This window comes from Ochlerotatus camptorhynchus, unplaced genomic scaffold, assembly GCF_037179485.1.
Source record: "Ochlerotatus camptorhynchus isolate MF236.1 unplaced genomic scaffold, CSIRO-AGI_Acam_v1.1 ptg000268l, whole genome shotgun sequence".
In the NCBI taxonomy this organism is placed as follows: Eukaryota; Metazoa; Arthropoda; class Insecta; order Diptera; family Culicidae; genus Ochlerotatus; species Ochlerotatus camptorhynchus.
Genome location: NW_027040758.1, coordinates 1,632,218 through 1,648,199, shown reverse-complemented (window position 1 = coordinate 1,648,199; position 15,982 = coordinate 1,632,218). Strand labels below are relative to the sequence as shown.

At 40.1% G+C, this 15,982-nt stretch overlaps 1 protein-coding gene across 1 annotated transcript in view; it reads right to left on the bottom strand.

Annotated features, from left to right (window-relative positions):
- Nucleotides 1–5,359: 5,359 nt before the first annotated feature.
- The window catches only part of LOC135705524 (serine-rich adhesin for platelets), a 38,594-nt gene continuing 27,971 nt past the window's right edge, over nucleotides 5,360–15,982 (bottom strand). The window contains exon 5 of the mRNA XM_065227300.1: nucleotides 5,360–6,610. Within this exon, the coding sequence (XP_065083372.1) occupies nucleotides 6,402–6,610 (209 nt within the window). The 3' untranslated portion in view covers nucleotides 5,360–6,401. The remainder of the gene's footprint in view (nucleotides 6,611–15,982) is intronic.

The window sequence follows — 15,982 nt, the reverse complement described above, 5'->3', positions numbered from 1 at the left end:
AGAAAATTTCTGGAACGTGATACAAATTATATGAACATCTGGAAAACGTGAGAGTATTTTAAGAGTGTTATATTATAGAGATTTAAAGAGTTTAAAAAAATGCGAAAATTTAGCTAAGTTGATTAGAGAACATCAACGAAGTTCCATTAATAAAAAAAAAGCGAGAACTTTTAGCAAGCAGCGATATCATCAAGAAATTCCCAAGGGGTAAGTCACTCAGTACATTGTGCCGGAATTATATTCTACACAGCTTGGGCACATCCATCGGCACATTTTCGGCATACCTTCAGGATAATCTCGTAGGCATTAGATTGTTGTAAATAAAATGGAAGCACTGCTGGACAACTACCATTGAAGTTGTTCAGAACATTACGTGCTGTTTGACTGTATGTTCAGGAACATCTTCTAATTGAATATACCAGAGCAACTCTGCTGGTCTGAGTTCACTTATAGATCTAAATACGAAATGTAGGTTCTAGAATGGACTCAAGAGGAAGAGGCAGTTAATCAGACCTCATTAATACCCTTAAAATGTTGCAAATCACACAATACAAACTAAAGAAGTCTATTCATAACTCTCTATAGTCGGTCTCTAACAATGCTCCCCACCGGTTCCAACTCTTTCCGGCGGAAAGACTAGATTTCTGGTCTGCCTTTGAGGGCATTATAAAACACTAAAACACAGGACTTTTACTACCCTATGGATCACAAAACACCGAAAGTTCACACACCCGCCGCTTCCCGCGTCATCCTCAATCCGATTGATCCTTGCGATTTCAAACCAAAACATTCAAGGTGTCAGAAATACCGGGTTGCCGGGATGGGTATTTTACAAGCAATCGCAGCTTGCTCTATGACCGGCACAATCGGCATACTTGCGGCACACTGACAAAAAAGCTGACCCAAGATTGGTGTGCGGAGTGACCTACCCCTTGGAAATTCCAGAGAACTAAATTTAGATGTTTTTAGAGAGTTTCATCATTTTCAGTAAATTTCCGAGTACTTCAAGTACGATCAGATAGCTTCAAAATAATCCCTTAAGGGGGTATTCCCGATCTTTTTTTTCAAAAAATCAAATTTTTTTTTTTCACGTTTTTTTGTACTTTAGACTATATACTTTCATCCCCCCAAGCCGTTTTCCGATCAGCGAATTCGGTGTACAGGCATAGCTGACTAATGGTAAGAACCCCCAAATGGTTTTAACTAAAGTCAAAACTTTAAACGCGTTTTTCTCGAAACCACATTTTTTTTATCGGGCGAAGATTTTTCTCAGAAACTATAGGAGATATTGACTTGAATCTTTGCGCATTTTGTTCCTTATTAAATTCTTTGGAGCTTCTCCCACTTTCAGCCAAAAATATTAACATTTAACATTGTTTGAAGCACCTTAAAGCTGCAAAAAAGCGGGCTAAAAATCGCCTGTTTTTTCATATGGCCGCCATTTTGTTAATTTGCAAGATTTTTTGCTGCCAACGGGAGAAGCTCCAGAGAATCTTATGCAGATTATTAATTTCATCACGAAATCTGTTTCAGATGAAGCCGTTCCAGAGAAAAGTCTTCGCCCGTCCAGGCGTTTGCGGCGAACAGGGGTCTGTTTGCCGCCATTTTGTGACGTCAATAATGTCTTTTTTATGTCGAAAAAAATTTATTTGTAAACTTTAATGTTAAAAAAAAACAAGAATCCCAAAGAGTTAGGCGCATTACTATTCATTTTCCTTGAAAAAAAATTAATTGAAAAACAGGCCGAAAAAAGGCAAAAGATTGGGAATACCCCCTTAAGCAAATTTGCAGCGACTTACAAGGAGTTCCGTGGAATTATCGAGGGGGACGACTCTATCTACGATGCAGTAAATATTGTGTTTTGCTGTGGCTAGCTGCACGTACGCTGAGTAGATAGAAAGAAGATTTATCACGATTTTGAAGATTTCCTGCAAAAAGATGATGCACGATGCAAGTAGATGCGAGAAATGAAAAAAGATTTTTCGAAGATTTATTCGCTAGTGTGAGATGTTTGGAGCATCTAGAATTGAGATTTAGATGTGTCGCCCCCCTCGGGAATTATAGGGTATTTCAAGAATTCTATGATTGATCCGAAAACGTCAGAAGCGTCAGGGAATTATGAATGTATATCAAAAGATTTGCTGGATTATTAAACAAATTTCGAGAACTTCAGAAAAGCATAGATAAGTTCAGGGAAAATAAGTGAGTGTTTATAATGGTTATAATACTTAAGGAAAATTTTCTAAACTTCAAGCCAAATTAATTAATTTCAGTAATGTTTCGGGTTCTTAAAAAAAATACTGATAAATTCAGGGCAGTCTAGAGAGCTTTGAAGAAAGTCAGTAATTGTTTAGGCTCCAGGAAAGTCTAGACTATTGAAGAAGTTTTAAATTAGTGTCGATAATTTAAGGGACCTTTTATGAACTTCAGAAAAATCGTTCTAATTCCATGAAAATTGCGGGAGCACATAAGTTCAGGAAATTTAGAAAAACGTCGGAAACTGCACTACTTCATAGACATAGAAATCTATGGAGCTTAAGATGAGATCCGCGAATTTCGGGAAATTTTATGAAAATTAGCAAAATTCGGGAGCATTTGAAAGAAGTATAATAAGCTCCGAAAATTTTAGGAATTTCAGGGGGAGGTCAGTTCCATTAGTTTCAGAAAATTAGTGGGTATATAAAGCAGTTCCCAGATTTTCAGATAACTTCAGAGACGTTAAAAAGTTATTTCGCATAAGTTCAGAAGCTCACTGAATTTTAAACATTTGAGGACGATTCAATTAAATTCAGCGCAGTACAACAAGCTTCATGAGCACTGCAAAAACTGTAGAGAAGTTTTGAGAATTTCAGAAAAGAACAGAGGACCTCAGAGCAGTTCCGTCAACATTAGAGAAGTCCCATAAATTTCAAAGAAGTTTAGGGAACCTTTAAAGGAGATCCATGAACATTAGAAAAATTGAGGAATTAAAGTCCAAAAGTTCAGAATTTAAGGAGAAGTATTGTTGGCTAGTTTCTCAAACTACAAAAGAACTTAAAGGCAGTTTCATTAACTTCAGAAACAAATTGAGAACTATCAAGTGGTTCTGAAGACGTCAAAATAGTCCATTCTATATTCAACGGAGATTTCCATGGAAATATTCCTCAAAATTTCGACGAAGCTATCCTCAGAATTAAATTTTATTTTAGTTTTCCTCGGAATTACCTTGAAGTTCTCCACAATTAGTTATTCTCACATTTAATTGTAATCCTCCTTTTAGTATTTTCAAAAAAATCCAAGGACTTGACAAAACAAAAAAGAAACATTTCAAGTCTCTGTATTTTTTTAATTTTAATTGTTACTGAAGATTAATCCACTGTGAATCTATAAAGTTCAAAGCGTGAATGAAAATAACGAGAAAAGTTAAATGCTTGTATTTTAAAATTTATTATTTTCTTCAAAATATCCTTAGAAAGAAAGTTTTGAAATTCTGTGAGACTTCCAGGTATTTTAAGGAAACAAAAAAATTCCTGATGATTCCCGGTTTTCCAGATTTTTGAAGTTAGTAGATTTGAGTCCCCTACTTTTTTTTCTATCGACACGAATGTTTCGTATTTATTTTATGAATCATTCGTTCGCAATAAAATCAGTACTGAGTGTGACCCTTAGAACGAAACTAGCTTCATAAAAACTTCGAATCTATTTCGTTGCAGATAACAACGCATCGATTCGTGGATCAAACGAACGATTTCATGGAATAAACTAAATTTTATTTTCAACGCGAAAAATACATAATGAATTAATAATTTCATCATCTTCTCTGGGGAATGGTACATTCTGGGACATGGTTTTCTGGGTAATGGTGCATTTTGGGAAATGGTTTTCTGGAGAATGATTTTCGGGAGAATGTTAACATCTAAATAATTTCATAATTCCGATAAAACATTTTTTGTGCTTCTAGTACGTTGCTTGCGATACTGAATTGAAGGAGTACAACGGCACTACAATCATGTCTATCGAAGCTATAATCAAGTCTGCTTTCAACTGTAGGAATTCAGGTCCATTGCGCAGCAATCGCCAATGAAACACCATCTCCATGCAAACAGCTTCATCTCCCACGCAACATGTGTCAATCGCAAATACTTAACAACCCGTTCTCCAGGATAATTGATCCATTCTTCGAAATCGACAACGACGACGACTAGGTACTACCCGTACACCATCATCTAACTCGAACTCACTCGACTCCGGCCATCGAAGCAGCGCGTCGTATAAGTGGATATTCAGCAGAAATAAGCAGCAGCAAAAAAGACGCATGGAAATCGCTGCCGTAGCACTTTCTGTCGTCGTTCCGTGCCCAGTCCCAGTCGTCCCCTCCACGCTCTCGGCAATGGCTTCTCCCTCTCTCGAATTGGCTCGTCGATTTCCCGCTCGCTAGATTGCCATTTTCCACACATAGCGGGCCCCTGGCCTACTAATGCTGACTGAATGTTTCTGGCCGTACACATGCATACCAAACCCCCCCCCCCAGTAAGAATGATTTCCAAATGTCAAAAAGCTTAATTTGTCACAACATTTTTGTTCCATACAGTCTTTGATTGCTTTCCAGCTAAAAACCGATTTGTCAACGTCTGAACCGATCCAGTCTTGGGTACCTACTTCTAACGCCTTCATCATGGTATTTAGTAGGCAGAAATATGTGATACTTGTTGAATGTGGGCAAACCGACCGACCGACCGCTCGACCCTGCGCACCCTTCCAGCCATTCCACCCATCCCCATACATGTTGAGGGGCAATTTTCCCGACTAGTTGACATATTTGCCACCAGTCAGCAGCACCGATCGTGTGCGAACTGCCGACGAGAACGCGATATTCCAATGCGAGCGATGCAATGTGCGACAGTGTGTAGGTCTGTGATCAATACAAGGAGGCATAGAACCGCGGTTGGGGCCATCGTCGTTTGCAGCGCGCACATGTTGCAATCGCTGGCTGCCTGTTGTTTACACTGCACTGGTATGCGAAGGTAATGAACATGCTCGCATGTGCTTGTGGTTTTTCGAGGGCATTGCATACCATGGTACCAGTTGGCCAGCAGCGTGGTTATTGTTGTGTGTATTGGGGGGATAGAGAGCTTACTGCTTTGGAGTGGGTAAAACTTGGGAGTGAATTTTTCAAATAGGTTCACCGGAAAGCTAAAACATTATCGAAGCAAGCTTTGCCGCTGTGGTTGAGTGCAATATTGCATGCAAATTTTGCATCCAGGGTAGTAGTTATTTAGCGTGAAAGGGAATGCGAGTGATATTAGAAATACAAACAGATAGAACAGCAGAAATGTACTAGTTACTTTGTTTTTATTACACACTTTTTTTTGTTCTGGTACATGCACACGTTGAGATAACAATAATTTCTTCTGGATCATTCCATTCTATCCAAGTGTCAGTTTTCTGTTGTAATGCGTTCCCATAATTCGAAACAAGTGTTAAACAATCGTACTTAAATTTGTATGCACGGTTTCTACACAAAGTAAACTTTGTTTGCACTCTGTTTCGCATTCCTTTCGTATGTGTTTGTATTATTGTGCAAATCTGCGAGATCCCTTTTACTAATAGTCTTCTGTTTTTTTTTTCACGATAAATCACGTTCATAAGGAACAATTCACTCTCTAGATATGTGCGAATGGGGGAAAAACAAACGTCAATCGAGTCTTTCTCCTTGTTCATCTAAAACGCAGTCCTATCTACTAAATCAAGTATGAATTTGAAAGGGCGATCTCCAATCAACTGCCGATGGCAGGAATTTGCTGTATATGCTATGTTGTTAAACATTCCGATTTCTTGCTAAACACACCCGCCAATCACTTATCTACTGGAAACTGAAGGGAAAAGATCAGTCATTTCGATTACACCGCATCGCTATTACTCGCGCGCACCCTCGTCTACTTCGTATAGTATAATTCACCTGTAAATGTACCTAAAATTGATGTGATTCTTCTATCTCCATAAGAAGTTGGTCTCTCGATGATGGTTATCGGTTCGAATGATTCACTACTCACCGCAAAGGGGTAAATAAACTGCAAATCCTCCTATTTGGGCTACTTGTTCTTCATTTTACTTTTAGCCAGCAGGAACTGATCATATGCGCACGCTATGTGTCACTTTACCAACTCTAGTAGGACCTAAATGTTTCACTTGGTTGATAGAGAGGGGTTAAATATTTGCCAATAATATAGATATATAATATTTTTTTCAGTATAATTAGAAGTAAAATACGATAAACAACAGTTTTATGGGTTTCTTTGGACTGATTTTCAAATATATATATATAGCAAGGCCCTAGGTTCGTTCGAGATATTGTGTGTTAGCTATTTGTGCCTACGTACATGTACATAAAGTATCTACGCAGATAGATCTAGAGATAGATTTTAATCGTTTGCAGAGGAATGTTTGGAAGGTATGACACGAGCGCGCAGCATGGCCACTATTTTCGATGCCAGTGGAGTGCTGGATTGAGTTTTGGGTGATGACGTTAATGACGGTTGAGCTTTGATTGGTTGAGCAGCGACCACCGATGATGACTGATGGGTGTCCACTTTGGAGGATGAGTGCGAAGCCCCGGGACCGTCGCCGGAATCTGAAACAGTGACAAATATGAACTGCTTCATTCTGCTAATATAAGTTATTTGCAATCTAATGGGCCACCATCCATTTTGAATCATAACCCCCAAAATACGAGTCTGTGGTAAAAAATGGTTATGATTGATGAAGATTTATATCATCGAAATAGATTGTTGTAATCCAGTACCACAATTGACGAACTGGATTAAAGGAGTACAATAGTACTTATTTATTTATTTATTCGTCAATCAATCTAATCGTACCGTATGCGTGATAATGTTTGCACCATTGAGCAATGCCAAATTAAAAAAATTCTCAAAAATTTCGTTTTCGAGTTTTTTGTTTATTTGTTCAAAAGGGGGATGTTTCTCAGAGTCTTAAACTATGTTAATCATCGATCGAGTTTTCACTTGCTGCAATTACGGCCTCCACACGCTTCCGGAATGCACGGCAGGTTCTAATATTGTAGTCTGGATACATTTCTCTCCAGGTACGGGTCAATGTTTGTCTGAGGCTTGCTGTACTCGGGTGGCGTTTAGAACAGGCCTTGGCCTTCATGACGCGCCATATTGAGTAATCCACATACCCTTCGCCTAGAACGGAAGATGTTCCTGCATCCACTTCTGAGTGCGGTTCGAGGTGTGGCACGAAGCCCCATCTTGTTGAAATCCAACATTTGGCTTCGGACCGTACTGTTCTTTGATCCACGGAAGAACATACTTACTTAAAATCCCGATGTAGACCTCCGTGTTGACCTTGTCGCCTTCTGGAATTAACACCGGGTCCATTTTTTACCATCGGAAGCCACCAATCCAAACATCATAACGCTAGCAGGATGCTTGGTCATATACACGTTCTTGTGCTCGTTGGCCACGTTTTTTATCGGAAGAGAACTAATATACTGGTCGGTTCTGGAATTTGATACGGTTTCGTCGGTGAACAGTATTACCGGATTTTTTCGCTTAAGGAAGTTCAAGATTTTCGTGCATCGTTCGACTCGTAGCTCCCGGATGCGGTTGGTTATCATGTGAGTTTTTTTCCGTGCCCCCGACTTCGTCCCGCAATCTTCCTTTACGATCTTCCGTGCCGTAAAGTCACTGATCCCGTGTTCCTTTACCATTTTCCTTATTGAACGCACTGGATTCACCCGAATCTTCCTTTTGATAGCAGCGATAACGCTCGGACGACCTGTGGCCACCTTCGCGGATAGTTGTCCTTTCTTTTCTCGGTCTAAAACCCATTTGACCCAATGTTCACCGGGACATTCCCACGGCGATTGAAATGTCTTTTTGCGACATTTGCGCGTTGGACAAATAACGAATACGCTGCCACTAACTGTCAAACTAAGTAAATCATTTTCTTTTATACACAGCCTACTACGGTATGAGCTATAGGTTACGTGCATGCAAAGAAAACCAAGGCATTGTATGCACAGGTGAAACGGGAACCTTATTTGTACGATGGCGCAAACATTATCACGCATACGGTAGACTACATATTAACATTAGGACTTATGTTCTATGACTTCGCACGGTTATATTTTTAATTCTGTTGAACATTAGTATGTTTGTCATTAGTATTAGAGATCGCGGAAATGGTTTGAAGTTTGTATGGCAATAGCCTAAATTTATCAAATAAAGCACTATTTGTCCAAACACCGTAAAAATTCAATAGCTATTACAAATATTTGACCATCAGTTGTCATTCTACAATTTTTGTCGCTTTTAAAGTGTCCAAAGTTTTTATTTTTCTGACTCATATTTTTTATTCAGAAAATTTAGATATTTTTAACTTTTTATTTATTTCTCAAAATTGCCGTGTATAAGGTAGAGAACTCCTTCGGCCTAATCACCCATTTTGAGCCTATCGAGCAGAAAACTTCAAATAAATCCATGATTTCAGAGCTAACAAGTCAATTATGTCAAAAAAATGTCAAATACTTTAGTCACAGACAAACAGACATAACTTCAGAAAATATCATCAAGCGTATTTTTCATGCACACTAGCACTCTCTATCATGTATATTCCCAAGCATTTTTCTGCAACCGGAGCATCCCTTGTTCATGCAATATTTTCACTAGTTGCTTTTCCCTCGTGCTGTCAACACGTCAGCTGTGTCGAATAAAAACAAAACAGATGCAAGTCAGTGATGTCAGTCTTACGAAATTTTCCATAGATCTATATAATTTTGTGTGATTTTTTTTCTTTTGCTGGAAACAAGTTTTTAAACGTGGTAATTCGTCACTAAGCGGTGAGTCGATCTATCCGTGCGCCACTCTATATTGTGTACTCTCCTTGTCGACTCACCGACATCGAACAGAGAGCGAGTAAGCAGAAGCTTCATTACGTGAGTGAGTGTCAAGCAGGTAAGATGCGTCCGGGTCAAAGATGGAAGCTTACGGAATGGGTGGTTTCCTGATGGCAGATCACATCTTCATATTTGGCCACCGTGACAGGTCTTTTCGCTGCCTATTTCATCACAGCGGAAAGAAACGAATACACATTTTGCCGTTGATGCAATTTGGAAGGAAATCACTCATTCCGCAAGCTAAAATAGAACAAATTTATTATACTGAAAGTGGAAAATCAAGATGGCTGCCAGAATGGCTAGTACGGCAAGGAATATTGGTAGTGAAACAAACTTTAGTTTAACACTGTGGAGGTAGTGCCAGTTAAAAAAAAAGCAAGTTGAGAGGACTGCAGGTTTTCGTGAACAACGCTGATCTCTGATTAATAAAATGCGAGTTGTGAGAACAGCTTGTTTTGAGAATGTGTGTGTGTGTTCAATAAAATAGCGTGTTGAGAGGACCGCAAAGCAGAGCGTGTTTAGAGGACCACTCAAGTATGGCGTGTTGCAAGGACCGCAAAGGAAGAGCGTGTTGAGAGGACCGCTACTTTTGGGAGAATGTATGTGTGTTCGATAAAATAGCGTGTTGAGAGGACCGCAAAGCAGAGTGTGTCGGAAGGATCGCAATAGCAGGCCGTGTTGAGAGAACCGCAAAAGAAGAGTGTGTTGAAAGGACCACAAAATTGATAGTGCGTTGAGAGGACCGCTGGTTTTGTGAACAATAGGAAGAGGAAAAGTGCGTCTGGAGCATTTTCCTGCCATTCCTGCCAACACGCCACGCATTTCATCAGCTCGCTGTTGAAAGCACTATCCGTTGGGATAACATCACACCTTTTCCGAAGAACGTCCCGACTACCAAAATGTGGGAAGCTTGGAAGTGCTTCATTCAGGACTTCGAAATAGCATCTTCATTGTCGAATGTTAAGAATCCAAAGCGTCGTGTTGATTTGCTTATATTGTCAATGGGCGAGGAACTGAAAAGTATTGTCCGTGCTGCCAAGCTGCGACCAAATTCAGAGGATGATGCTTGCTACGAGACTTTGGTAAATAACATTGACCGGTATCTTAAGTCCATGACTGATCCAGCTGCTGAACATGAAAGCTTTTCAAACATGCGTCAAGAAGAAGGAGAATGTGCTGTTAATTTCCATGCACGGTTGACAAGGAAAGTTCAATTGTGTGGCTACAGTCCGGATGATCAGGACCGTTTCGTTTCGTTGAGGGGGCTCCGTAATCAAGAGCTCAAGAAAGCTGCTCGTTTGTACGGTCATGATTCAAACTTCATCGTGCAATCAGCAACTCGGGCCCAAGCATTTTAAGCTTAGACTTCACCATCTGCAATTGAATCCATCGTCTTAGCAGCAAGCAACAATCAGTACCGTGGTTCACAATATCGATTCAAGCGCGGAAATTCAAGAGTATTTTAAGAAGACGTGTTTGGTGGCCAGGCATGGCGAGCGATGCAGAGAAGTGGGTTAAATAGTGTGCCGTTTGCGCTGTTAATGGAAGACCAGAAAGGCCGTTTGGGATACCATTGCGCTCGATTTTAATGGACCGTATCTGATGTTGGGAAGCATATAAATTTTTTTCGTGATTGATCTAAGGTCCAGATATGCAATAGCACGTCCTGTTAAATCAACCAAGTTTGAACACACCAAAGCAGTACTAGACTCGATTTTTGAAAGGGAAGGTTTTCCAAGAGCAATAAAATCGCACAATGGACCACCATTCAATGGCGACGACTATGCACGCTATTGTTCTGAACGTGGCATCCAAGTTATATTTTTGACGCCCTTTTACCCACAGCAAAATGGCTTAGTAGAAGGATTTATGAAAATTGTGAATAAAGCGATGTGCACTGCAGTGTCTACAGGCACAAACTATCAGAAAGAATTGCAGTTTGCAATTCAAGCATATAATGCAGCAAATCATACAACCACGAAATTGCCTCCCGAGGAAGTGTTGTCGGGTCGCAAAATCAAGCGTGGATTCACAGGAGTGGAACTTTGGATCAGAAAGTGGCTCCACTTGTCATATGCAAACACTAGCGCACCTAGCGGTAGAAGGCATCTTTTGCCTGCAGTTAAGATAGGCAGCATGCTATGATAGTGTGAGTGCACATAGAATTCTCGCGTGGAACGCTACCACAACACATCGCTTGTTGAGCAGAAAAACGAACCACTTTTTGATTCACCGATTTGTTGCACTTCCCCTTCTGTTCTGTGGTGGATTGTCATTTCTTCGTCCTGGAAAGTCAAATCATGACGAACACGCATTAGAAACTCGAGCTCGTGAAGCGAAATTGCAGTCAAAAGAACGAGAGGACGTTCGACGTGGCGCTAAGGCATGTAGAGTTAAACCAGGAGACACGGTTGCCGTAGAACGCCCATCTAGGACAAAAGATGAAAGATGATTTGGCATGAAGCGATACGTTGTATCCGAAGAACGTAACGGTAGTTTGGTTCTCTGCGATCCCGATGGTCAGCAACTTCGACGTCACGTATCGCAGACAAAAAAGGTCCAAGAATTTCGTGAGCAGAAATCGACAAACACATACGAGCCGATACATACGTCAAATCCAGATGTTCTCTCCGATGAAACTCGTCCTCAACGGCCTATCAGAGATAGGAAGATTCCATCCTATCTGTCTGAATACATGCGTTCAGTGGAAGATAATGTTTGTGATTATTGGAAAGAAGAATAGCTTTGGTGAGGAAACGATAGGTCGATTATTGTTACCGCTGCGTCGATATTCTTACTTAAAATAAACCGATTCGTGCTTCAGTTTTTTTTTCTTTTGTTGAACTTTACACTCTTCCGGTTTTACAATTTTGGTTTTCAAAATTCTTACCAGGGATCTTGACAGAGAATGAAACATGTCTTTTTGCTTTGGAGTCCACGTTGAAAATGGTTTGCTGGTTATTGTCAGGTTGCTATGTCAATTAGTAGAAGCATGGCATACTTTTTTAGGCAACGATTTTGTCCTAAGACACGCTGATGTATGCATATATATTTCTTTTTTTTTATTTCTGTGGAGGAGAAGGGGGATGTGTGGGGTGAGTCGATCTATCCGTGCGCCACTCTATATTGTGTACTCTCCTTGTCGACTCACCGACATCCAACAGAGAGCGAGTAAGCAGAAGCTTCATTACGTGAGTGAGTGTCAAGCAGGTAAGATGCGTCCGGGTCAAAGATGGAAGCTTACGGAATGGGTGGTTCCCTGATGGCAGATCACATCTTCACAATAGCAAACAATCATCATTCCAAATCATTCTCATGCATCTTCAAGATGAGAGTTTAAGGTATACTTTGGTGTAATAAGACCACTGAAAAAGCGAATGGGTTTCCTAGAGCATTAGAAGTTATTTTAAAAAGATTGGGTGTCAAAATCAGGTCATTACTGTATATATCTTGGTCCCCTTATCATTCTCAAGAGTCAAGAGCTGTGATCTACTAAATCGACCTGAAAAAGAACTGGCATCACTGCTAAGTTAGAAATGTAGTGGATTGTTTAACGCTTCAGTGGCGCCACCATGGCAAATGCGAACACATTCCCAACTAAAACCTTATTGGCGAAGAATGTGATTGTGAGTTATGTCTGTTTTTCTGTGCTTTAGTTAATAAGCTATAGACCTTTTTGACGTTTAATCGTCTTTCTCTATCTAGCACACATGGATGATTGCACGGTTTGTTTTCCCACTAATCTGTTTCCCTCTTGCTCGCACTCGTTCGATTTAAATCGTGCAGTAGTGTGCGCCGATTAAACGTCAAAAAGCTCTATGGAACGAAGTCAATGAGAACGCGTGATATGAAGGTTTGCACCCATTATTCCCAAAAACAAAAGAAGTGCTCCGACCAAATCAATTAATCATATTGTCGAGCAGTTTTGGAACAACCTTCTACCAGCGATTTTACGGAAATGAAACAATAAATTCCAGATTTTTCAAGCATATTACAAATAAGACCCTATTTTCTCTAGGTTGTAGAAGAAAAAATATCATAATATTGTTCCACGTTAAAGTTCGAGTGGTAGGAAACGTCATTTCAAACTGCTCGAATGATGTGATCCATTTTTATCTTCATCCGATAGGCATTTCAATGGCGTTCCGATGCGTTAGGCCGAGTTTAGAATCCGTACGCCGAGTTTGGCGTCATGAAGCAGTGTTAGACTTTTGACAATATCTCAACGATTGGTTCCTCTTTATCAAATCTTACGGTACATACGGAAAGGTAAATAAATTTGGAAGCCATCAGTAATAATAAGATTCCGTTTGGTGCTAAACTGCACTAGATTAAGAAATACTATGTGGGGGTTGTGCTTAATATGCCCAAAATGGGGTAGTTAACCCTATTAGAATGACATTGTTTTTTCTTAAGACTTTGTCACAGATATCTTTTGGATTATAAGTGATGTTGTCGTGCTATGATTTATTAAAAAATGTCAAATACGTTATTTTGGCGAAAAAAAAATCAAGATTCTAAATGGCCACATTATAGCACAAATGCGAATGTTTGCCCGGAAACACGAAAATAATTAGTTTGTTAGTCTTCATCTTTGTGATTCCTAATCTGCTTTTTGTTTAGTTTGAAGTGAGTAAGACTAGGGATCTGATACATGGTCATCAACGGTATCATTGCTTGATTTTGTTGCTACGGAATACAGTTTTGACCTAGATTTTGACTGACAACGGGGCACGCCTTTGGGTGGTAGTAGCCCAACAAACATTGACAGTTGTATAAGAGCTTGTTCAAACAAAAATGAGCTTCTTCAGCTAAAAAATGGCTGTTAATCAGCTCAAATTGTTTGTTGGGAGGCTCTGCCCACGAACAGTTGGTTTTGTTTTCGTTGTCGCTGATTTCATGCGTTTTTTTCAACTCGTACCAAGCCAAAACTACAATCGTGTTCGAGTGTATATTGTATTTATTGTGAAAATTCTTTGACAATAACTTGGATCGAGTAACTGTGGCGTCACGTTAGTCAGTTTGTGCCTCGGTCCAAGGGGTGAGACAGCTCTTACTCTGAGTTGCTTTTTTGCAGTGAGTAACTCGTGAATAACTCAATGTACCTCAACATTTATTCGGAGTTCATCGATTTTTCTGTCTGTTTACTCCTCGGCTTACTCCGTTTACCACAGAGCATTTTCTTTCCATACGAAATTTACTCATATTTGAGTTGAGTAACTGCAGTTTTTTTTTTTCAAATATAGCTAAATTTCGTATGAAAAAAAAGCTCTGAGCAAGAGGTAAATCACTCAGCACATTGTGCAAAAATTAGATTCGGCACAGCTTCGGCACATCCATCAGCACACCTTCGATTGTTGCAAATAAATTGAGAGCACTGTTGGACAACTATCATTCTCGCGAAACATTTGAAAAGGGCCTATCATCGTTGATCGATTCTCTTCGTCGACGTTCTCTTTGGTTTACCATGGCAACATAAACGAATTTCTCGCTCAGCTCGCAGCACAGTTCGACAGAAAATGATGTTAGCTTGCGTCTGAAACAACACACTTAATTGGAAATTCATTTGCAGTCAGGTTATTCGCGAAAGAGAAAATCGATTAATTAAAATCGATCAACAATGATAGACTCTTCTTTCGTGTGGTGCGAGCATTGAAGTTGTTCACAACATTACGTGCTGTTTGTTCCTCTAATTGAATATACCAGAGGAACTCAGACCAGCAGACTTCTCGGTTCACGTTTAGATTTAAATCCAAAATGTTGGTTCCAGAGTGGGCTCAAGAGATAGTCGCTATATTTATAGTCTGTGACGTCACGTTAGTCAGTTTGTGCTTCGCTCCAAGGGGTGAGACAGCTCTTATTCTGAATTGCTTTTTGGTGGCGAGTAACTCGTGAGTAACTCAATGTACCTTAAAATTTATTCGGTGTTTAACGATTTTTCTGTCTGTTTACTCCTCGGCTTACTCCGTTTACCACACGGCCAACTGCAATAACCCAGCGACTGAATTCAATTGACTCAGAGCATTTTCATTCCATACGAAATTAACTCATATTTGAAAAAAAAAGCTGAGTAACTGCAGTTTTTTTTTTTCAAATATGATTAAATGTCATATGGAAAAAAATGCTCTGAGCAAGGGGTAAATCACTCAGCACATTGTACAAAAATTAGATTAGTCGAGTATTAGTACAAGACACTGAAGAAGTCTGCACATTGTAGACGAAATACGCGTATCTGTCAAGGATAAGCAAATAAAGTAGTGGAATTAAATGGAAAATACTAATCCTTCTCTCTCTGGTCTAATGTGTTAAATTAATGAGTCTAATGTGTTAAATTAATGATTCAGCCATGCTGGATTTTTGTATGGGGCAGCGACCTTGTTTGTTTACAATTTGCACTAAACCCCACTTTTCCCCCTCACGCTCTCCTCGCCCATATAGTGACAAAGCTGTATCACCATGGGCTCGACTACGCAAACCAACATCATCATCGGTTTGGGAAAAGTTTGCCCTATAAAGGGTGTCCACGATGAAATTGCCACACACAAAATTGATTCGCAAAATTCGAGTTTTCATCCGATTGCCATCAAATTTTCAGGGATTGAGAAATAACGATTAAACTTCATTTTACCATTTTACTCGTATTTTATTTACAGTCCATACGCAAATGCCCGCACCTTGGCCTTAACCCCGGCCATAAGATTCTGCACAACCTGTGAATCAACCGTTTTTTGCATGTAAACCCATACTTTCTTCAGTTCCTCGACTGTCTTCACTACCTTAGGTCGTTTAAGAAGGTGCTGCTTCATAATCGCCCAGTACTTCTCGATGGGGCGGAGCTCCGGAGTGTTGGGAGGGTTGAACATTTTCGGCACGAAATTGACCTTATTGTCCGCATACCACTTCAGCACGTCCTTGGAGTAGTGGCATGAGGCCAAATCCGGCCAGAAGATTGTTGGGACGTTGTGGGCCTTCAGGAGAGGAAGCAGCCACTTCTGGAGGCACTCTTTTATGTACACCTGTCCGTTCATCGTGTCCTGGGTCACGAAAGGTGCACTCCGCTTCCCGCACGTGCAGATGGCT